The 25724-nt window shown below is 43.3% G+C and overlaps 1 protein-coding gene across 1 annotated transcript in view; it reads left to right on the top strand.

Annotated features, from left to right (window-relative positions):
- LOC143930707 (opsin-VA-like) overlaps positions 1-25724 on the top strand; it is a 169598-nt gene that overhangs the window by 122257 nt on the left and 21617 nt on the right. Inside the window, exon 4 of the mRNA XM_077455244.1 lies at positions 12461-12700. Coding sequence (XP_077311370.1) covers positions 12461-12700 — 240 coding nt within the window. The remainder of the gene's footprint in view (positions 1-12460; positions 12701-25724) is intronic.

Raw genomic sequence — 25724 nt, 5'->3', positions numbered from 1 at the left:
ATCGGACAAAATCCGTCGGACAAAATCCAAGGGATTTGGTTGTCAGAATGTCCGACTGTGTGTACAAGGGCTTAGTGTTTTTAAAAGACAAGCGGTAGTGACTGCATCCTCCTAGAAGTAATTAACCCTTAGGGTGTATCTCACCAAAAATAACATTTTTTTTGCAGAGGATGTTTTAAATCTGACTTGTATGTTAGTGCAGACTTCTGAGAAAATTATTGAGCCAATCACACAAGCAGAGAATTACGTTTTTGGAGGCATTCTGTAAACGAACTGTGTACAGAGCACCTCCTGGTTGCCATATTGCATTTTATTTTACAGAAGATGGCAGTGCTGCAGATTGAAATGGAAACATAACTTGCTGACCATTTATCTGTAAAGATACGCTATTACTTTGATGTTAAATACCGGGGTTATGGCAGCACCTAGCTGCCATAACGTTGGTATTGTTTATAGCAGGCGGACGGCTTTCAAATGAAAGTGGTCCCAGCAGCGCATTTGCAGCAGGATCACTTTTATAGGCAGCGGGAGAGGTGAAGTCCCCCCCCCTCCCGCCGCTTCCCAGTTTCTTCCAGGTTTACCGGAGCTGCTGGTAAACTCAGAAGCCATCTGGTACGACAAGATGGCTGTATACCCTTGGAGGACTGGAGCAACATCTGACGTCACTTCCGTCTCTTGGTCTTAAAGGGCTGATTTCTTTTTCTTCTTAAAGCTGAAATTAAATTTTTATTTTATTTTTTCAAAAGTAACCCTAGCTCTCTAAATAAAGAGAACCTGTCATCATATTTATATTACAAGGGATGTTTAGATTCCTTGAAATTGAAATAAAAGTGATCAAAAAAAAGGGGGACAGTGTAAAAAATAAAAAGTAAAATAAATAAGAAAAAAATGACCGCATATGTAAGTTGTGCCCGCATATGTAAATGGTGTTCAAACCATACATGTGAGGTATCACCACAATCATTAGAGTGAGAGCAATAATTCTAATACAAGACCACCTCTGTAACTTTAACCACTTGCGGCCTGCCCTATAGCAGATACATGGCGGCATAGTGGTTTCAAAATCCTGACCGGACGTCATATGACGTGATCAGGATTTTGAGCCGATGCGTGACACCCTGCAACTACGATCTCAGTAAAGAGTCTCAGACGGAGACTCTTTACCACGTTACCACGTGATCAGCCGTGTCCAATCACGACTGATCACAGTGTAAATAGGAAGAGCCGGTGATCGGCTTTTCCTCACTCGCATCTGTCAGACGCGAGTAGAGGAGAGCCGATCGGCTGCTCCTCTGACAGGGGGGGTCTGTGCTGATCGATTATCAGCACTGCCCCCCTGAGGATGCCCACACTGGACCACCAGGAATGCCCAGCACAAGGTAATCCTCCCTAGACCACCAGGGATGCCAATCAGTGCCCATAATGGATGCCAATCAGTGCCCACAATGGGCATCACTGATTGGCATGCATTATTGTTTGGCACTGATTAGCATCCATTAGTACAGTATAATGTAATACAATTCTGCCTATCAGTGCTCACCTGTGCCGCCTATCAGTGCCCATCCGTGCCACCTATCAGTGCCCAACCATGCCCATCTGTGCCACCTATCCATGCCCATCTGTGCCACCTATCCATGCCCATCTGTGCCACCTATCCATGCCCATCTGTACCGCCTATCCATACCCATCCATGCTGCCCACCCATGCCAATCCGTGCCAGCTATCAGTGCCAATTTGTGCCACCTATCAGTGCCCATCTGTGTCGCCCATCAGTGCCACCCTATCAGTGCCCATCAGTGCCACATATTAGTGTCCATCAATGCCACCTCATCAGTGCCACTTCATTGGTGCCACCTCATTGGTGCCCATCAGTGCCGCCTTATCAGTGCCCATCAGTGTAGCCCCATCAGTGCCCATCAGTGAAGGAGAAAACGTACTTATTTACAAAGTTTTGAAACTGAAACAAAAAAAAAAACATATTTTTTTTCAAAATTTTCTGTATTTTTTTTATTTGTTTAGCAAAAAAAAAAAAAAAAACGTAGAGGTGATCAAATACTACCAAAAGAAAGCTCTATTTGTGGGAAAAAAATTCTAAAAATTTCATTTGGGTACAGTGTAGCATGACCGCGCAATTGTCATTCAAAATGCGACAGCGCTGAAAGCTCAAAATTGGTCTGGGCAGGAAGGTGTTTAAGTGCCTGGTATTGAAGTGGTTAAACAGGTTACCTGTAAAAAAATTTAAAGCATTGCCTTTGGAGATGTTTAAGTACCGTCATTTTGTCGCCATTCCAGGAGCGTTTACAATTTTAAAGCATCATCTTTCACATTATACAAAAAAAGTAACTAACTTCACTGTTTTTTTGGGGTTTTTTTTATTCATTAAAGTGTATTTTTTCCAAAAACATTGCATTTTAAAGACCACCACTGCACAAATGCAGTGCAACATAAGATATTGAAACAACAGCCATTTTATTCTCTAGTGTCTCTTCTAAAAAAAATATATATATATATATATATATATATATATATTTTTTATGTTTGGGGATTCTAAGTAATTTTCTAGCAAAAAATACAGATTTGTACTTGTAAACAACAAATGTCAGAAAAAGGCCTGGTCTTCAATTGATTAAAAGAGAAGTATTTATTTTTTTTTTTTCATAAATCCTACTTGCCTAGGTGGATGCAGCATTGGTCCCCCGCAGGTGTTTTATCAGATTATGTAATGCAAGTGACGTTCCGTCGCCTCCATCTTGCTACACCCCGCACTCCTCCACAGTAAGGATACAGTGAGAAGGGGGAAAGTGGACATCTTGTTACACCCACCGAAGTTTTGCATTTTACACTTATTTTTAACTGTACAGTGAGTTTATATAGTGAAATACAGTAGTTAGAACTCCCTCTGACTGGTTAGATGTTGAATTTTAAAAACAGCGGCAAGCCTGCTGATATCACAGGTTTGCTAATTTGACAGTTTGCTGCTTTTAAAACATCTAATCATTCAGACGGTGTCCTAAGTACTGTATTTCACTATATAAACTTTACTGAGAGGCTGAGCCAGGTGCTGGTCCAGGCTTCTTTGTGAATCCTGACTATATGGTTGTAATCATTCCCTATCCTGGACTGGCTTTGTGAAAACAGGTTACAGGAATGTAGACTGAACTGCACTTCTATGAACCACAGAAGTACAGCCAAATAAGTATTTTTTAGTCTTTTTAAAGCCACCACTTTAAAAAAAGATAGTTAATATTGGTTCAGCATGTTTTGATTGTCCCATTATGAGTTCTTCTTAAACATTTGCCAACCGTGCACTGTAGTTTGACTGCTACAGTGCGAGCTGGCTGCGCAGAATCATGTATATATATGTGATTTTGCATTTCCAGGGTACACACACATCCACCCCACCTGACTGTGCTATCACTGGCTCCAGCACATACCGATCACCGGTTCCCGGCCAATGATTTACGGCTGGGTGAGTGAGTGACAGGAGAGAGCTTTTGTGTATGTAAACGCAAAGCAGGGAATAAAAACCGGCATATCTGTTAGTAAATGCACCACACAGTAAACACTTTGCACATAGTTAGACACCCTGTGATTGCCCTAGATGTTAACTCCTTCCCAGCCAGTGTCATTAGTACAGTGTCAGTTTATATTATTAGTAGGGATGAGCCGAACACCCCCGTCCCCCCGTCCCCCCCGTTGCAAACAGGGCAAAAATTCATGCAAACACTGTTAAAGTCTATGGGACACGAACATGAAAAATCAAAAGTGCTAATTTTAAAGGCTTATATTCATGTTATTGCCATAAAAAGTGTTTGGGTACCCGAGTCCTTCCCCAGGGGACATGTATCAATGCAAGAAAACGTTTTAAAAACAGCTGTTTTTTCAGGAGCAATGATTTTAATAATGCTTAAAATGAAACAATAAAAATAAAATATTCCTTTAAATATAGTGCCTGGGGGTGTCTTTAGTCTGCCTGCAAAGTAGCGCATCTTTCCATGTTTAGAACAGTACAGCAGCAAAATTACCTTTCTAAAGGAAAAAATGCCATTTAAAACTGCTTGTGGCTGTAATGTATTGTCGGGTCCCAGCAATATACATAAAAAAATTGTTGAAAAAAAATGGTGCTGGTCCATTACCAGGCCCTTTGGGTCTTGTATGGATATTAAGGGGAACCCCACGCCAATTTTGTTTTTAAAATTGCATGGGGGTCCCCTCAAAATCCATAGCAGGACATTCAGGTCTGGTATGGATTTTAAGGGGAATCCCAAGCCAAAATGTAAAAAAAAAAATGGCGTGAGGGTCCCCCAAAAATCCATACCAGACCCTTATCCGAGCATGAAACCTGGCAGGCCACAGGAAAAGGGGGCTCCTGAACCGCTCCAGGCCACATACCCTCAATATGGGGAGGGTGTTTTGGGGTCCCCCTCAAAAAACTTTGTCACCACGTTGATGGGGACAAGTGCTTCTTCTCCACAACCCTTGCACGGTGGTTGTGGGTAGTCTGCGGGAGGGGGGCTTATCGGAATATGGAAGCCCCCTTTAACAAGGGGACCCCCAGATCTCACCCCCCTATGTAAATGGGTATTGGGTACATTGTACCCCTATACATTCACCAAAAAAGTGTCAAAAACGTAAAAATGACAGTACACAGTTTGAGACAATTCCTTTATAAAAAAAAAAAAAAGTGCTGTGATATCCATTCATCTTCGATCACACTGCCAACATCCCCGCAGACCCTCACAACCACGGGGCAAGGAGTGTTGGATAAGAGGCCCTTGTCCCCATCAACATGGGGACAAGGTGTTTTGGGGGGGACCCCAAACCATCCTCTGCATGTTAAGGGCATGTGGCCTGGTATGGTTCAGGAGGGGGGCACTCTCTCGTCCTGGGGTGGTCTTGTTCCTGCGGTCTGCCAGGTTACATGCTCGGATAAGGGTCTGGTAAGAAATTTGGGGGACCCCCACACCATTTTTTTTGACGCTGGGTTTCCCTTTAAAATTCATACCAGACCTGAAGGACATGGTATGGATTTTGGGGGGACCCCACGCCAGCAAAGGCTCCCTGCACCACATTTGGTGGGGCTGTCCTCAAGTCAAATTCTTATTGGAGGAAAATTGAGAACTTAATATACAATGTGTGTGACATTTCCATCCCAATGTCCCCACTAGACCTTCTTTTTGGGATATTGATTCCCTCCTGGCTGGGCCATCTACAAACCATGGTAACACATATCCTAATAGTAGCCCGATTAGCCCTGGCCAAAGATTGGAAATCAACACAGCCGCCTGCCCAGAAAAATGCCATTGGACTGCTAAACTCTCACTTCCAGTTGGAATTCTCATTCGCCAAGGCAAATTTAACCACAAAATCTTTCTACAGCGCCTGGGAAAAGTGGATGGTTGACCCGAGAAGTGCTCCCCTAAACTGAACTTTTTTGAGACAGTAGACTCCCCTGATTCACATACCAATCAGACATTACTTATCTAGCAGTATTTCTCAAGCATTAGCAAACTTAGGCTGGAACACCAATGCATGGTTGTGATAAGGGTTTAATCCCAATTCTTCATATGAATCTATATTTCTGTTGTTCTTTAATATCCCTCGCAACATCCACCTGGTTGCCTAGCAATAGGCTATTGTATACAATGTTTTATGTTTGTTCTGTGCCAGGGTATGCTCGATTGGCATTGTTTTGTTACATATAATCTCTTGATAACAATAAAAGTCAAAAAGTTAAAAAGAAAAGAGGACCTGTCTCTGAATGGTGCAGCATGCACTTGGCAGGCATCCTGGAAGCTAGCGACAATCACTCTAGTGCCAGTGTCTACTATTGTAATTTCCAGCTCCCACAGGTATAGCATATACATGTTTACATTGGTTGGAGTTGGATCAATGTAACTATGCAAAAAAATGGTTGGAAATTAGCTTTAACACAAGCTAAAAATGTTTTTTTTATTGCAAGCAGTGTGACTTCTTGACTTTTATTTGGTATTCACACCCTGTACAGCAGTGCTCAATTATTCAGCAGTAGGGATGGGCCAAACTGACCTCTGTTTGATTCGCACCAGAACTTATGAACACCGCAAAAGTTCAGACTCGCATAACAAACCCCATTAAAGTCAATGGGACCCGAACGTCAAAAATCAAAAGTGCCCATTTTGAAGGCTTATACGCAAGTAATTGGGCATTCAATGATTATAGGGGCCCTGGTCCTGCCTTGGGGGACATGTATTAATAAAAAAAAAAGTTTGTGGAAAACTGCATTTTTAAATGAGCAGTGATTTTTTTTTTTCCAATATAGTGCCTGGGGGGTCTCCTAATGCCCCGTACACACGAGCAGACTTAAGTCCGACAGACTTCCAAAGGAGTTCCGTCGGAGTTCTGCTGGAATTCCGACGGAGTTCTGACAGACTTTTCGGCCGAACGGACTTGGCCACACACAATCACACTAAACTCCGACGGATTCGAACGTGATGACGTACGACCCGACTCGAATAAGGAAGTTCATAGCCAGTAGCCAATAGCTGCCCTAGCGTCGGTTTTAGTCCGTCGGAGTAGCATACACACGAGCGGAGTTTTCGAAGGGGACCGGGTCCGGCGGAGTTCCTTCGGGAAAATTTGAAGCATGTTCCATATTCTAAAGTCCGTCAGACTTTGGTGAATCAAAAGTCCGTTGCAGCCCACACACGATCGGATAGTCTGACGGACTCGGTCCTTCGGACTTTGGATGTTGAAAAGTCCGCTCGTGTGTACGCGGCATTAGTCTACCTGTAAAGTGGCAGATCTTTACCATGTCTAGAATCTGCTGCAGCAATAATTGCATTTATAAAGCCAAAAAAAATGAATTTTTCCCTGCAAGCTGTCTTTGGCTGCCCAGCTGTTGTTGGGCAAAATAGTGTGTATGATGAGGTCACGATGTAGTGCACTGGGAACAAAATTAGAGATTTTTTTGGATACATTCTGGTGTCACTTTGACTTTGTATAGAAGTAATGGTGCATAAAAATGGGTCTTTGGGTGTTGTGGTGCCTTCCCACCGTAACTCCATAAAGGTAATCTTGATGAAAGCAAGAATTGGCCTTGCTGTAAAAAATTGCAATGTTATGCACTTGTCAAACAGGTGCAAAAAAATGGATCTTTGGTTGTTGTGGCGCCTTCCCATTGTAGCCCTATAGAGGTACGCTTGATGAAAGCAAGAATTGGCCTTGCTGTAAAAAAATTGCAATTATATGCACCTGTCAAACAGGTGCAGAAAAATTGGTCTTTGGGTGTTAATTGTGACCATGAAACCTATACCAAAAACATTCTTCCAGATGAAATGATTGAATCCGCTCAAAGCTAGGCAGTCTCAAAGTCCTGCAGAGATTCCACATCCCAAAAAGACTTAATCAGTGACATCGGCATCAGGGGCTTCATAGCTGGTAATCTAGGACTGATTCATTTTTTATAAAAGTCAAACGGTCCACGGAGTCTGTGGACAGACACGTTCTATGATCAGTAATGAAACCTCCTGCAGCACTGAATGCCAATTCTGAAAACACGCTGGATGCAGGGCAGCCCAACAACTCAAAAGCATACTGGGCAAGTTCTGGCCAGTGGTTTATTCTCTCAACCCAGTAAGTCAGTGGATCGTCAGCTGGAAAGCTCTCTATCCCTGTTTTGGCCATGAGGTAATTGTCCACCATGTGATGCAGACGCTGCCGATGGGATGTGGAAGCTGACAGCCCTGGGCGGCGAGGACTAAAAAAATTCCGAAGTGCCTCACTTAGGCGGATGCCTTCTCCAATGCTCCTCTCTTGACCAACAGAAGACTCAAAACTAAGTTTTCCACGACACTATAACCTACTGGAGTCAGGAAAAACGTTCAATAAAATTCTCTTTAAGGTGTCCTCAAGAGATTTTATCTTCTGCACTCTCTGTGGGGACAGGATGGGTTCTGAGACCTTCCCCTTATAACAATGGTCAAGGAGGGTTGCTAACCAGTAATCATCGTTCTTCTTTATGCCACGTAGTCTTGGGTCCTTTCGCAGGCTGTGAAGCATGAGGTTGCCCATGCGCTCCCTTGGACTTTGTATGGCAGAAATAAAGTTTACAAAATTAAAAACTGAGTAAATAGATATATAAAAAAGGCACTGAGGTGCCAACTTTATTAATCATACAATGGTAGAAAAAAATATATTATGATAGATTAAAAAATCTTATGACAGTACATCGATGAATCGATATAGATCATGAACAATTGCGTATGATGGCCCAAACTTATTGTCAAAGAAAGCATCAACCAAACCAATTAAAGGTTAGCAAGCTAATTATTATGACATAAACCCAACATGTTTTCTGAAATTAATTTTACATAGGTATATATTTTCATTTTTCAGGGGTGATGTTTAGGTTGCGTACTTATGTTCATATCTGTAACATAAATATAAAGACACATAGTAATGTTCATCTAACAACATCCGGAGGATATATACCATATGTGTTGTCAGTAAATTTCTATAAGTAGTATATAAACAAAGCCAAAAGTACAGTACTTGCATATCATAGATTCACTACCGATTGACCAAGATAGAGAACAATACTAAGAAGTGATACACGCTGGCTGCATATATCCAAAAATATACACAGGGCAGATGGTAAAGGCATATATCCGTGGCCCGGTTGTCAAAACATGTCCACAAGAGATGCCTGGTGACTACCACAGCAGCAGCATTATGCACCGTGGAGATAATAATAAGAGAGGGAGAGTCCCTCTCTCAAAAAAGGTGCAAATATAAAAGAAACTTATGAAAAGTAATGGATTGGTAATGTGCAGCAAAATGTGCAGCGCAAAGCCAGCCCATGCTTCGCTCAATGATATCGTAAAAAGGTACATTTACCTTGTAGCTGAGGCCAGCATATGATGTAGACATTAGGTAAAAAGCCATCAAACTGACAGAGCAATCCAGGCGTCAGCCTTTTATTAACCGGCTGTGTCCAGTGAGGGCCAATCAGAGTGCACCTAGGGCATCTCGCTTAATCAGCTGTGTGAACACAGCTGACTGCGAAAACGAGTGCATCTTCCTGGTGCGGCGGTGCAAGGCATAGCCACGCCCATCAGGGCATGATGACGTCACACATCCACACGTCACCGATGGGGAAGAGTTCCTGATTTGTTGCGCTAGGTAACCAGGGGAATACAGAGTTGCTCCGTCCAGTGGGAGGGCTGGTATTCTGGCAGATAGTGTCCTGCCATCATATAGTGTCCGCCCTGTACTGCGCATGCGCAGTACGGGGCAGAAGAAACTTCGGAAAATCTCCAAAGGTGAACAGCGCCTGCGTCGTGAGTGGAGGTGGTAGCCCCACCATCCAAGCGGACATAGGGTTGGGAAAATTAGAGGGCCCCTCGCGGGCTCGCTTCGCTCGCCATGCTTCGGGCTCGGTCTCGCTGCGCTCGGCTCTTTAATATTCCAACTCTATGTCCACTTGGATGGTGGGGATAGAACCTGGACCTCGGCTCCTCAGCTATTTTCGGAATCCGTGTGTGCTGTGTACTGCGCATGAGCAGTACACAGGGGACACTATCCGATGGTGGACCTTATATGATAGGACACCGGCCGAAGAACGGACGCAGTCCATCAACAAGTAAGCCCATACTGACGGAGCAAAGACAAGGGCAGAAACAGATACAGAGCCACCTGGTGGACGGATGGAAATCTATACAGCCAGAGTGTTTACAAAAATGACAAATTACAAAAACAAACAGAAACATATCCTAAACAATAACAAAAAATATGAAAAAATAATGTTGGAAAATAAAATGAAATGAAAAAATAAAGAAAATAATGATACTAATAGAAATCAAAATTAAAAAGTGCAGTGTAGTATAGTTATATGGGGTTCTATAAATTTAACTCACAGACCCCCGATGTAAAGCCTGGGAGAAAAGATCTAAAGTTGAATGCTTCATTCAACCCCGGTGGTTGGGTGGCCCGGAGATTAAAAATCCACAGGGATTCGCACTGGAGGAGGCGTTAATTGAAGTCGCCTCCCCAGGGAAAAAATGCACTCTAATGCCAAGAATTGAACTTTTGGAAGTGAATTTGGATGCATCGTGGCCATGTGTCGGCCAATGAATGCATCTGGGTCGCATTTGCGAATACTAATGCCGCGTACACACGATCGGACTTTCCGGCGGACCAGATTGCTTTGGACAATTAGATCGTGTGGGCTCCAGCGGATTTTTTGTTCCCAAAAGTCCGGGGGGACCTATAAATAAGACTGGCTTCAAATTTGTCCACCGGACTCTGCTTTTAGCTGACAATCCGTTCATCTGTGTGCAAGTATGAGGGACTAAAACCAACGCTAGGGCAGCTATTGGCTACTGGCTATGAACTTCCTTATTCTACGTCATCACGTTCGAATCCGTCTGACTTTTGGAGTGATCGTGTGTGGCCAAGTCCGTTTGTTTGAAAGTCGGGCGGTCCTCAGCTGCAAAGTCCATCGGATTGTCCGCCGGACCAAGTCCGTTGAAAAGTCCGGTCGTATGTACGCGGCATTAGACTATGTTGATAAATTCTCTTCCAAAATTCATTGATTGTCTTCCCGACGTAGTAGCAGCAACATTCGCATGTGAACAGATATACTATGCCGGGAGTTTTGCAATTGACAACATTTTTCAGGTAGAAATGTTGCCCATTGGGTAACACAATATTTTGTCGTCTGTCTATATACTGGCTAGGGACAGCCACCACAGGAGAACATTTTGCATGTATCACCTCTGTGGGGCTGGTATTCGCTGGTAACTACCTTATCACCTACAAAGGGTGCTCTTCTAAATGTAACAGCTGGTGTACTTGAAACAAACTGAGACAATGAGGGGTCTCATTACCACTGGAGACAACTTGGCAATACGCTGCGGCTTGGGGAACGTGAATGCCAATTTGTCTACCATTGTTCCTCTCTCTGTCTAGGCTAATATTCCTGTCATCCTCAACCTCAGAACCAACATCTGAATCCAGTAATGGCTGGGCATCATCAGGTAGCAAGTGGCTGATGCTGTGGTCAAATAACTCAGCTGACTCCTCAATGGCTGTTGTCAGGGCTATGGCAGGAATAAATGTGGACAAGGAGGCAGGTTTATCCACTCTGGCAACTGCAGGGGACTGCACACTTGTCTCTGCTTGCGTGACAGAGGATGAGGAGAATGAGGATGGTTTAGTAAGCCAGTCCACCATCTCCTCTGCATGCCGTGGCTGGATAGCATGGGCAAAATCACTAAACAGAGGAAATGACAGTGCCAAGGGAATGTCTACCTCTCCTTGTTGTCCTCAGAGACATTATTGGGAGGGAGGGGGCGGTGCTTATAAGCAAATGTAAATACGTACAGTGACCCACAGAACTATATGGCGTTAAACTGGCAGTAACGCACACAAAAAGTAAATGGTGTCAAAATGGCATTAATGCACAAAACTATATGGCGTTAAACTAGCATAACACACACAGAAGTAAATGGCGTTAAACTGGCAGTAATGCAATCAAATAGACAGTATTAAATCGTCACTATACTGACGCTATCTGAACTGTCCCTACTCTAGCTATTCACTAATTTAAAGTTTACTGATACAGTCTCACTACACTACACTGAAACTATTTGAGCTGTCCCTACTTTACATTAATGTATGTATGAATGACACGGTCTCACTACACTACAGTGAAACGATCTGAGCTGTCCCTACTCTAGCTGCACACTATGCAACGCTAAATGATGGTCTTCCTCACTACACTCACACTATCCCTCGACTGACACTAAACCAATATTCTACACTGACAATTGAAGAAAATAGCACAGTATAGCACACTAACTAACTAATAGCACTGAACAGAGCCCTGTTCTCTTTCTCTCCATGCCGAAATCACACTGAACATGGCTGCCATTGAAAATACTTTTATACTGTGGGGCGGGAATGAATCATGATTGGATAAAGTCATGATGACAGTGTCCATTCATGGCTCTGACAGTGCTCTGTGCCCTGAATCAGGGCTTGCAATGCACTGTTCAGCGCCGCAATGCATTGTGGCCAATTCGGGGGGGGGGGGGGGGGGGAACCACCTGTTTGTTCGGCTGTTCGTCGAACGTCCGAACAGCAAAAGTTCAGCCCAAACTTGTGCTCGGGCCGAACCGTTCGCCCATCCCTATTCAGCAGTGATTCGTGTGCTGCTGTGTTCATGTGCTTGTGCTAGTGATAATTTTTTTTAGTGCACTGCTCTTCAATGCACCCACACCGCCCATCCCAAATCCCAAGTGTAAACTAAGCCTTAATGTGTCTTTTTTTTTCCTGCTTGGAAGGCAGCCCATAAGTGTTTGTTGCATGGCTTTACATGGCAGATCAGCAGAAAACATTTGACTGAAGGTTTACTTCAAGTATTATGATCATATAGTCAAAATAAAAATCATGACATCAGTCACCTTTTTCCATACAGGTATCAGACACTCAAGGCAGACTGGGTTCTACCAGAAAACCAGAGAAAGAAGTCACTCGAATGGTAATAATAATGATCCTAGCCTTCCTCATCTGCTGGTCACCCTACGCTGCATTCTCTATTCTTGTGACAGCACACCCAACAATAGAGCTGGATGCAAGACTATCTGCAATCCCAGCATTCTTTGCAAAAACAGCTTCCATGTACAACCCAGTTATCTATGTCTTCATGAACAAACAGGTATGTAGTGTATGTTCAGTACTAGTTTCATGTACAGTATGTTTCCTTTTGCAGAAAAATGGAAAGACCTACTCCGTGCACATGTGACCACTTAAGGTGTCAAGAAGCTCCATGAAAGAAATGTGTATTGTGTTTATTATATGCTTTGTCTTATTTGGTGAGGAATGTGAATTATCCTAATTTTATTCCTTATTTTTCTACTTTTACCATTTACCTTATATGGTTAAAACACATTTTTTGCTGGAACTGTAAGGTACTGTAAATTAGGATTTTTCATGGAAGGTTTCCAACTATGCTTTTCCTTTGAATGTTAAAGGTTCTGTCGCCTTTGGTGCAGGTCAGGAAATGCTAAAATACTTAGGCCGCGTACACACGCGGGGACTGTTCGCTCAACTTTGTTCGTCAAACAGTTTCAGCGGACAGTCCGCTCAAAATTAGCATGGACGGACTTGCCCACACACGACGAACGAACAGTCCGCTGAAACCGTGCGCGATGACGTGAACGGCACGTACGACGGGACTAGAAAACGACGTCCTATACACTGCAATGCAACCTTCGGCGTGTAAATTCTTTCTGAGCATGCGCGAGACTTAGTTTGACGAACAAGCCTACACACGGGCGGACTGTCCGCTCAAACCAAGTTTCAGCGGACAGTTTTTCGGAATTTCCGAAAAACTTTATTCGTCAGACTGTCCGCTGAAACTGTCCGCTGAAGCCCACACACGAGCGGACTGTCCGCCGAAACACTGTTCAGCGGACAAAGTTGAGCGAACAGTCCCCGCGTGTGTACGCGGCCTTAGACTTTGGAGTGGCTTCGGATGATAACTCATGACTGAGGCAGTGTACACCCATCGATCTTCACCCATGAACTTTGCCAAGCAACACCCTGCACTATCCATCCCCTATTATAAAGGCCAAAAAAAAGCGCCCAAAAAAATAGCTCTAGTCACAATGTCTCACTAGTGGACCTTGAAAACCTACACAAACCCATCAACAATGTTCACAAGCCTTCTTAACTGCCTTGAGCAGTAAGTAATGTATGTTACGGATTCAACCTTATTTAACCTAAGTGTCCCTGTGTAATTGCAACCACTACACCACTATGGGTTCCCAACTGGCCATATCAAACTCAGTATCAAAAACTTTATTAGTAGAACGCTGTTTGTAGATTTTTCCATTTGGAAAGGAATTCTGAATTCTTGCTGATTGCTCCAGTGTGTGCATGCCTCAGCAGACCTGAAATGCCGAAGAAGAAAGATTTGAAACCGCATGTTGGAAAAAAAAAAATCAAAATATTGATCAGCTCTTAGACTATTATAGATTTTAGACACAGTTATGAATGGTAATTAACCACTGTAGAAAATAGGTGATAAATAATTTGCTCATTGTCAACTTTGTCTACAATTACATTTTTCCCTTCTGGGTTTTTCAAAAAGCTAAATATGCTAAATGACAGCAGAGCAGTACTGCAATCATGGCCATAGCTTATAGAAAATGCCATTTTGACCTTAATCAATACTGTTGAGACATACAGGGGCAGATAAATAACAAAAGCCATTCACAATGGAGAAGGCAAATTGTGTCTGAAGAAATTTATTTTTTCCCCCCATTTTAACATCCAAAAATTCCCCCCCAAAAAATCATTCCAGTGTTCTGGCATTATTATTTTTGAATATGGATATGTGAGGGAACATTTGTTGAACCATAGGTGCTTGATAATTACTCAACAGTTAGGGATGAGCTCAATGTTCAAGTCTAACTCACATTTGACTCTAACATCGGTGTTCGTCCGTTCGCTGAACAGTGAATATTATGGGGCGTTAGCGGGAAATTCGAGTGCCCCGGAAAGCACCATAATGCACTGCAAGATAGCAGCGCATTTCTGTATGATGATTGGCCAAAGCAAGCACCTGACCTACATATTTTGGTCAATCACAGCACGCTCTGCTGAGAGAGCCATAATCATGGCTCAGGGGGACTAAGTCCACGCCCCACACTATATAAGGCTGCTTAGTACATAGTGGCTGTGTATAATGTGGACGGAGATAGACTGAGCTAGATTGTTAGTGGCGCGCAGGCAGTGTATTTAATTTATATATATATATATATATACAGTCTACTGTGTGTGTGTGTGTATATATATATATATATATATATATATATATACACTCTACATTTAGTGTAGACTAGATACTCAGTGTAGACTCTATATTCAGTCAGTGCAGGCAGTGTGCTTTTTATAACACAGTGTACTGAAGTGGTTTAAGGGAACCCTGTGCCAAAAAAAAAATGTTGTGCCCCCCCCCCCAAAAGCCATACCAAACCCTTATCCGAGCACACAACCTGGCAGGAAAAGGGAAGGTACGAGAGAGGGCCCCTCCTCCTGAACAGTATCAAACCACATGCCCTCAATATGGGAAGGGTGCTTTGGGGTCCCACAAGGGCCTCATCCCCACAACCCTTGCACAGTGGTTGTGGGGGTTTGCCGGCGGGGGCTTATCAGAATCTGGAAGCCCCCTTTTTAAAAAGAAAAAGTATCCCGCAATGTCCATCCATCTTCGATCACGGTGCCTACGGCTGTTAAGCAGTGACAGTTGTTATATAGGCAAGGGCGGGGCCATCCGTGATGTAACTGGGTGCCCCTGCCCCCTTCTGCACATCATGTGATGCCAAAGGGGGCAGGGTCACCCGTTTACATCACCGGATGGCCCCTCCCTTGCCTATATAACAGCTTTCAAAGCCAGCAGTCGACAGGGAAGCCTCCTTTTTTTCCACTGTGATTGACGATGGATTTACATTACGGAATACTTTTTTTATTTAATAAAGGAATTGGCAAAAACGGTCCTGTCATTTTTAACTTTTTTGGTGAATGAGTAGGAGTACAACGTACCCGATACCCATTCTCATAGAAGGGGTCAGGATCTGGGGGCTCCCTTGACCTGCTTGGTCTGTATCCCTTTAGACTGGTTGCTATTGAAAGTATCTCTCCAAAAAATGCATTTTAGTGGCAGGCGATGCCTGAAATCTGACTTGTATCTTAGTGCAGATTTCTGGGAAAATTGGTAAGCCAATCACACAAGCAGGAAATTATGTTTCTGGGGAGTGGTCAGTACACACTCTGTGTACAGAACAACTCCAGGTATCCATATTGCAATGCATTCTCAGAAAATTACAGAACTGCAGATTGAAAAGGAAAGGTAATTTTTAATAACATTCAACAACAATATGATTAATGTCGCAATTATATGCGCTATATTATTTTTTCTTTATTTGCTATTTTTTGTTTCAACAAAAGTGTAGTTACCCTTTAAAGGAATATTTCATTTTTATTGTTTCGCTTTAAACATTATTAAAATCACTGCTCCTGAAAAAAAGGCAGTTTTAAAAAAACATTTTTGCATTGATACATGTCCTCTGGGGCAGTACTCGGGTCTAGGGATGAGCTTTCTGTTTGAGTCAAACATGAGTTGGGCTCGAACATTGGCTGTTCGATCTTTCAACGAAGATTGAACATTATGGGGCGTTCGTGCCAAATTCGAGCGGCGCAACACTCCCCATAATGCACTACATCATCACAGTGCATTGCTGGCTGATGATTGGCCAAGCATGCACTATGACCCGCATGCTTTGGCCAATCACAGCGCCCTCAGCAAAGAGAGCCATAATTGACCAAAAAGTAATTTGCCATGAAATGGTACAGAGTGCCTTTGGGCAATTATGGCTCAGGTGGTTAAATCCACGCCCCACACTATGTAAAACCACCTGCACGTCAGCCTTGCGTAGTGTGTTCTTGGCGGAGAGAGAGTGTCAACTGCCTGCTAAACCTTGGACTGTACTGAACCATGTTCGTACTTTTCCATATCTGCTGCCTTGACAATTCCTGGACGTTTCCTTTGGCTGTCTGGACAAATGCTGTGACTGCTCTGGAAAGATATTCCTGCCTGCTAAAACTACAGGTGAGACTTTTTTTTTTTTACCCTTTGCTCAGCAGAATGTATTTTGTGGTGTAATTCTTGGTGTGTACATGCTATGTGTTAGAAGCCTGAAGGTGCTACTTGCATGTTGGGCCTATGTATGTGGCCAAGTAGTGGAAAAGTCTCACACGTGGTGTAGCGCCATACTCAGGACGAGTAGCAGAATTATATGTACACATGTATCACATGTATTAGAAAGATCTTCTAAATTGACAACTTTGTGAGAAAAAAATAGGTTTTCATTTTCTTGCCACATTTTCCAAAAACTTGTGGAAAGAAATAACATGTTCAAAAGACTCATTAACCACTTCAGCCTCGGACCAATAAATACCTTAAGGACCAGAGGTCTTTTTCCAATTTTGCACTGCGCTGCTTTAACTGGTAATTGCGCGGTCATGCAATATTGCACCCAAACGAAATTTGCGTCCTTTTCTTCCCACAAATAGAGCTTTCTTTTGATGGTATTTGATTGCCTCTGCGATTTTTATTTTTTGCGATATAAATGGAAAAAGAGCGAAAATTTTGAAAAAAAATGATATTTTCTTCTTTTTGTTATAAGAAAAATCGAATAAACTAAATTTTAGTCATACATTGAGGGCAAAATTTATTCAGCCACATGTCTTTAGTAAAAAAAATGTCAATAAGCGTATATTTTTTGGTTTGCGCAAAAGTTATAGCGTCTACAAACTAGAGTACATTTTCTGGAATTTACACAGCTTTTAATTTATGACTGCCTATCTCATTTCTTGAGGTGCTAAAATGGCAGGGCAGTACAAACCCCCCCCCAAATGACCCAATTTTGGAAAGTAGACACCCCAAGGAAACTGCTGATGGGTATGTTGAGCCCATTGAATATTTATTTTTTTTGTCCTAAGGGATTGAATAATGACAAAAAAAAAAAAAAAAAAAGTACAAAAAGTTGTCACTAAATGATATATTGCTCACACATGCCATGGTTATATGTGGAATTGCACCCCAAAATATATTCCGCTACTTCTCCCGAGTACGGGGATACCACATGTGTGGGACTTTTTGGGAGTCTAGTCGCGCACGGCATCCCGAAAACCAATCACCACCTTCAGGATTTCTAAGGGTGCAAATTTTTGATTTCACCCCTCACTACCTATCACAGTTTCGAAGGCCATAAAAAGCCAAAATAGCACAAAACCCCCCAAAATGACCCCATTTTGGAAAGTAGACACCCCAAGCTATTTACTGAGAGGCATGTTGAGTCCATGGAATATTTTATATTTTGCCACAAGTTGCGGGAATATTACAAACTTTTTTTTTTTTGCACAAAGTTGTCACTAAATGATATATTGCTCACACATGCTATGGGCATATGTGAAATGACACCCCAAAATACATTCTGCTGCTTCTCCTGAGTACAGGGATACCACATGTGTGGGACTTTTTGGGAGCCTAGCCGCGTACGGGACCCCGAAATCCAAGCACCGCCTTCAGGATTTCTAAGGGCATAATTTTTTTATTTTACTCCTCACTACCTATCACTACCTATCACAGTTTTGACGGCCATAAAATGCCAAGATGGCACAAAACCCCCCCAAATGACCCCATTTTGGAAAGTAGACACCCCAAGGAAACTGCTGATGGGTATGTTGAGCCCATTGAATATTTATTTTTTTTGTCCTAAGGGATTGAATAATGACTAAAAAAAATAAAAAATAAAAAATGTACAAAAAGTTGTCACTAAATGATATATTGCTCACACATGCCATGGTTATATGTGGAATTGCACCCCAAAATATATTCCGCTACTTCTCCCGAGTACGGGGATACCACATGTGTGGGACTTTTTGGGAGTCTAGTCGCGCACGGCATCCCGAAAACCAATCACCACCTTCAGGATTTCTAAGGGTGCAAATTTTTGATTTCACCCCTCACTACCTATCACAGTTTCGAAGGCCATAAAAAGCCAAAATGGCACAAAACCCCCCAAAATGACCCCATTTTGGAAAGTAGACACCCCAAGCTATTTACTGAGAGGCATGTTGAGTCCATGGAATATTTTATATTTTGCCACAAGTTGCGGGAATATTACAAACTTTTTTTTTTTTGCACAAAGTTGTCACTAAATGATATATTGCTCACACATGCTATGGGCATATGTGAAATGACACCCCAAAATACATTCTGCTGCTTCTCCTGAGTACAGGGATACCACATGTGTGGGACTTTTTGGGAGCCTAGCCGCGTACGGGACCCCGAAATCCAAGCACCGCCTTCAGGATTTCTAAGGGCATAATTTTTTTATTTTACTCCTCACTACCTATCACTACCTATCACAGTTTTGACGGCCATAAAATGCCAAGATGGCACAAAACCCCCCCAAATGACCCCATTTTGGAAAGTAGACACCCCAAGGAAACTGCTGATGGGTATGTTGAGCCCATTGAATATTTATTTTTTTTATCCTAAGGGATTGAATAATGACTAAAAAAAATAAAAAATAAAAAATGTACAAAAAGTTGTCACTAAATGATATATTGCTCACACATGCCATGGTTATATGTGGAATTGCACCCCAAAATATATTCCGCTACTTCTCCCGAGTACGGGGATACCACATGTGTGGGACTTTTTGGGAGTATAGTCGCGCACGGCATCCCGAAAACCAATCACCACCTTCAGGATTTCTAAGGGTGCAAATTTTTGATTTTACCCCTCACTACCTATCACAGTTTCGAAGGCCATAAAAAGCCAAAATAGCACAAAACCCCCCAAAATGACCCCATTTTGGAAAGTAGACACCCCAAGCTATTTACTGAGAGGCATGTTGAGTCCATGGAATATTTTATATTTTGCCACAAGTTGCGGGAATATTACAAACTTTTTTTTTTTTGCACAAAGTTGTCACTAAATGATATATTGCTCACACATGCTATGGGCATATGTGAAATGACACCCCAAAATACATTCTGCTGCTTCTCCTGAGTACAGGGATACCACATGTGTGGGACTTTTTGGGAGCCTAGCCGCGTACGGGACCCCGAAATCCAAGCACCGCCTTCAGGATTTCTAAGGGCATAATTTTTTTATTTTACTCCTCACTACCTATCACTACCTATCACAGTTTTGACGGCCATAAAATGCCAAGATGGCACAAAACCCCCCCAAATGACCCCATTTTGGAAAGTAGACACCCCAAGGAAACTGCTGATGGGTATGTTGAGCCCATTGAATATTTATTTTTTTTATCCTAAGGGATTGAATAATGACTAAAAAAAATAAAAAATAAAAAAAATGTACAAAAAGTTGTCACTAAATGATATATTGCTCACACATGCCATGGTTATATGTGGAATTGCACCCCAAAATATATTCCGCTACTTCTCCCGAGTACGGGGATACCACATGTGTGGGACTTTTTGGGAGTATAGTCGCGCACGGCATCCCGAAAACCAATCACCACCTTCAGGATTTCTAAGGGTGCAAATTTTTGATTTTACCCCTCACTACCTATCACAGTTTCGAAGGCCATAAAAAGCCAAAATAGCACAAAACCCCCCAAAATGACCCCATTTTGGAAAGTAGACACCCCAAGCTATTTACTGAGAGGCATGTTGAGTCCATGGAATATTTTATATTTTGCCACAAGTTGCGGGAATATTACAAACTTTTTTTTTTTTGCACAAAGTTGTCACTAAATGATATATTGCTCACACATGCTATGGGCATATGTGAAATGACACCCCAAAATACATTCTGCTGCTTCTCCTGAGTACAGGGATACCACATGTGTGGGACTTTTTGGGAGCCTAGCCGCGTACGGGACCCCGAAATCCAAGCACCGCCTTCAGGATTTCTAAGGGCATAATTTTTTTATTTTACTCCTCACTACCTATCACTACCTATCACAGTTTTGACGGCCATAAAATGCCAAGATGGCACAAAACCCCCCCAAATGACCCCATTTTGGAAAGTAGACACCCCAAGGAAACTGCTGATGGGTATGTTGAGCCCATTGAATATTTATTTTTTTTGTCCTAAGGGATTGAATAATGACTAAAAAAAAAAAAAAAAAAAAATGTACAAAAAGTTGTCACTAAATGATATATTGCTCACACATGCCATGGTTATATGTGGAATTGCACCCCAAAATATATTCAGCTACTTCTCCCGAGTATGGGGATACCACATGTGTGGGACTTTTTGGGAGTCTAGTCGCGTACGGCACCCCGAAAACCAATCACCACCTTCAGGATTTCTAAGGGTGCAAAGGCCATAAAATGCCAAAATAGCACAAAACCCCCCCAAATTACCCCATTTTGGAAAGTAGACACCCCAAGCTATTTACTGAGAGTCATGTTGTCTGAACGAAAAAAAAGAGATTGATCGGTGGGTATGCCCACCATTAGATACCTCCCTTCATCCACCCACTTCTAATGATGGACATACATGCACCATTTATATATGCCGAAGCATGGGGGCATCCTCCCGCAAAAAAGTTATGCCGCGTACATACGTTCAAACTTTTCCATGGGCAAGCCCCCTGTCGGAATTTTGACCGTATGTACGCGGCATTAGGAGCAAAATCACTCCTCCACCCCTTATGCCCCCATGCTTCGGCATATATGCTCTTTTTTAACTGTGGTGGTGAAATCACCGCCTACAGCACTGGAGTCACGGCTTTATGTATCGTGGGAGCAAACGCTGTTGCTGTCAAGATAAATAAATCCGCGCTGCAGCTGAATGGCGTACCTGCTAAGCAAATTATGGTTAACGTTAAAACAAAGTAACATCCCAGTAAAACCTTACCATACCATACCTGCAAAGCAATTGCCAAAAAAAACAGTAAAAAATAAAACATTTTTTAACACAACCTGTGCCTAAAATATATATATGCCGAAGCATGGGGGCATCCTCCCGCAAAAAAGTTATGCCGCGTACATACGTTCAAACTTTTCCATGGGCAAGCCCCCTGTCGGAATTTTGACCGTATGTACGCGGCATTAGGAGCAAAATCACTCCTCCACCCCTTATGCCCCCATGCTTCGGCATATATGCTCTTTTTTAACTGTAGTGGTGAAATCACCGCCTACAGCACTGGAGTCACGGCTTTATGTATCGTGGGAGCAAACGCTGTTGCTGTCAAGATAAATAAATCCGCGCTGCAGCTGAATGGCGTACCTGCTAAGCAAATTATGGTTAACGTTAAAACAAAGTAACATCCCAGTAAAACCTTACCATACCATACCTGCAAAGCAATTGCCAAAAAAAACAGTAAAAAATAAAACATTTTTTAACACAACCTGTGCCTAAAATATATATATGCCGAAGCATGGGGGCATCCTCCCGCAAAAAAGTTATGCTGCGTACATACGTTCAAACTTTTCCACGGGCAAGCCCTCCGTCGGAATTTTGACCGTATGTACGCAGCATTAGGAGCAAAATCGCTCCTCCACCCCTTATGCCCCCATGCTTCGGCATATATGCTCTTTTTTAACTGTGGTGGTGAAATCGCCTCCTACAGCACTGGAGTCGCGGCTTTATGTATCGTGGGAGCAAACGCTGTTGCTGTCAAGATAAATAAATCCACGCTGCAGCTGAATGGCGTACCTGAAAACATGAAAAATGGTTAACAATAACACAGTAAACAGTAAAGTATAAAAAATTTGAGAGAAGAGAGAGAGAGAGAGAGAGAGAGAGAGAGAGAGAGAGAGAACAATAAAACGACAACTATTTTTGGTTTTTATATTTTATTTTTTTTTGGGTTTTTTTATTTTACTTTTTTTTTTTTTTTTTTTTTTTTTATACACTTTTTTTTGAACTGTAAACTGTAACTTTAACGGTTCGGGTCTCTCAAAATGTGATGGCATCTTGGGAGACCCTGTGTAAGTGTGCCTAGCCTGTGAAATGCTGTACCCTACGCTAATACTTCACTAGTGAATGGTAGCGTTCAAAACACTCACCCTGACAAAGACCAGGATTGCCAGGACAGCGTGGACAATAAGAACGGGTGTCACGCCTATATCCGCGCTTGCTACAGACACGACATCTTTTTTGGGGGGCTCGTTGGGTAGGGGTACTCGGGAGGACATAAGAATAATGCCTCTCATACAGCCGGCTTACTGCATTTGGTTGGGAATGGTGAGGTACAGAACCGTCTGGAAACAGAAGCTCTGTGACAACCTCTCTTTGGAAGAAAAGAAAGGTTAATGTTCCGCCTGAAGCTTTGTATAGCACAAAAGCATTCAGCAAAGCCAATTGAAATAAGTAAGCAGACACTTTTTTGTACCAGCGTCTGGTCTTACGGGAAGTTAGATACGGCGCTAAAATCTGGTCATTGAGGTCCACCCCTCCCATATTTTTGTTATATTCGTGGACACAGAGGGGTTTCTCCACAATACCAGTCGCCGTAGAAATTTGGACCGTCGTGTCTGCATGAAGGGAGGTAAGAACGAAAACATTCTTATTATGCCTCCACTTCATAGCGAGCAAATTATTACACCGATAGCAGGCTCTCTCCCCCAGCCTAAGACGGGAATCTACAAGCCGCTGGGGAAAGCCCCGGCGATTAGGTCGCACGGTGCCACATGCTCCAATCCAATCCAATTATCAAATAAATGACTAAACAGTGGCACGCTGGTGTAATAGTTGTCCACGTACAAGTGGTACCCCTTTCCGAATAAGGGTGACACCAATTTCCACACTATCTTGCCAGCGCTTCCTATGTAATCAGGGCAGTTCTCCGGCTCTACGTAACTATCTTTACCCTCATAAACCATAAAGCTCCATGCATAGCCTGTGGCCCTGTCACAGCACTTATAGAGCTTGACCCCGTATCTGGTACGCTTGTTGGGAATGTACTGTTTGAATGACAAGCGACCAGTAAACTTAACCAGGGACTCATCAACGCAGACAACTTTTTGGGGAGTAAACAAGTCTGCAAAACGTTGGTTGAAGTGGTTTATGAGGGGCCGAATTTTGTAGAGCCGATCGTATTCAGGGTCTCCACGTGGACGACAAAGTTCATTGTCACTGAAGTGCAAGAACCGCAAGATCTGCTTGTATCGTGCCCTGGGCATGGAGTTAGAGAACAGGGGCATGTGGTCAGCCGGATGCGTGGACCAATAAGCCCGCATCCGCATAAATTTATGTGTGCCCATGTTGAGGGAAAGGCCCAGAAACGACTTAAATTCGGAAACCGTAACTGGTTTCCAATCTCTGGCAAGAGACGGCAACTGGGGATTAGCGGCGATGCGTTGACCAGCATATAAATTGGTTTGGTCCACAATAGATCTATAGAGATCTTCCGTGAGATACAGAGAATAAAAATCGAGTGGCGTAAAATCATCTGTATCCACCTGAATACCGGGTTGGGCAGTGAATGGGGGAAGTACGGGTTCTGCAGAAGTGGTGGGCACCCAATTGGGATAGGCGAATTCTGCAGGAAGGGCACTATGGGTACGACGGGCCTGTCTTTGTCTTCTTCTTCTTGGTGGCAGCGGGACACTACTTGTGCTTGCCACCTCGCCAGCTTGAACTGCACTTATGGGACTCGCCACGTCACCACGTGATACTGCAGTGCTGGATGTACGTCCAGGGTGTACTAGGCCGCTGGTGCTTGCCAGTTCACCAAAAGGATGAGCGGCGCTAGTACTGGCTCTATACTCCATACGAGGGACTTGCGGTTCCTGCACCTCAACAACATCAGAAAATCGGGGTCGGGTACGCCTGACAATAGCAGGGACCTCTTCTTCGTCGTCAGAGCTATCTGACATGGAGGCGCTGTCCTCTACAGGTTCGTATTCTGAGCCTGATTCTGACAGATCAGTGTCTTCCTCTTCACTATCTGTCATGCTCAGAAACGTGTAGGCCTCTTCACTAGTGTACCTTCGCTTTGCCATTTTGGGCTCTAAATTTAGGGGTACAGTAGTGAGACTCACAGGTAAAAAAGCACCTAGCCTGTCAGCGACTGTATAAAACGCTACCAAAAAAAACTGTTAGCGATCGCAGGGATCAGGCCTGACTCTGCGAACACTGCAGTTATGTGTGTTGTGTTTTGTAAGTGACAGTGATCGATCGATACTGCACTTGGGTGGGCTGGGCTGGGCTGGGCTGGGCAGAGGGGCAAAACGCAGGTGCTAGCAGGTATCTGGGCTGATCCTGCTAACAATGCGTTTTTTTAGAACCCTAAATTGCTGGGCACGCTAGTATAGATCTGATCAGATCAGATATTGATCTGTTCGGATACTATACCACTAAGGGAGGTGTATGCTTTGCGCGTGGGTGTTAGCGGTGCTGGCACTAACCTAGCACTGCCTGGGGCGACGCAGACCCTTTCTGACCCTAAAACCAAATTTATATCACCCGCCGGGTGATCAGGGGGTTAAACCTTTATTAGGTAATAAATGGCGGGTGCCCTGATGCTATAAAAAGCGAACTACCAAACCAGCGTCACCCGTAACACTTATACGGTGATCACTGGTGAAAGGGTTAACTAAGGGCAATCAGGGGTTAAAACCTTTATTGGGTATTTATATGGGGGTACCTGAAGCTTTATAAAAAGCTGACGGGGAACCTAAATAACTAAATAACTAACTGGCTAACCAGCCTCACCAGTGACACTTATGCAGCGATCGCTGGTGAAAGGGTTAACTCTAGGGGCAATCAAAGGGTTAAAACCTTTATTAGGTTATATATCGGGGTACCTAACGGTATAAAAACCTGGCGTTGAACCTAAAAAAAACTAGCTTCCTAGCGGGACCAGTGACACTATTGCAGCGATCAGAAAAACGATCGCTTAGTGACACTGGTAAAAGAGGGTGAAAGGGTTAACTGGGAGGGCAATCAAGGGGTTAAACCTTTATTAGGGGGGGGTAGGGGGCTACCCTGGACCTAAAGGGGCCTAACACTAGCTGCCCTGACACTTTTTACAGTCACAACTGACACTAAATGTAGTGATCAATAAATAAATGAACACTGCATTAGTGACACTGTGACTGGGGGGGGGGCGGGGGGCCGATCGGGGGGGTGATCGGGGGGTGACTGGGGTGAAATGTGTGCCTGTGTGTACCTATGTGTC

Source organism: Lithobates pipiens, unplaced genomic scaffold (assembly GCF_037356315.1).
Source record: "Lithobates pipiens isolate NorthernLeopardFrog02 unplaced genomic scaffold, aLitPip1_a1.2 Scaffold_25, whole genome shotgun sequence".
NCBI lineage: Eukaryota > Metazoa > Chordata > Amphibia > Anura > Ranidae > Lithobates > Lithobates pipiens.
This window is presented reverse-complemented; position numbering and strand designations above follow the sequence as displayed.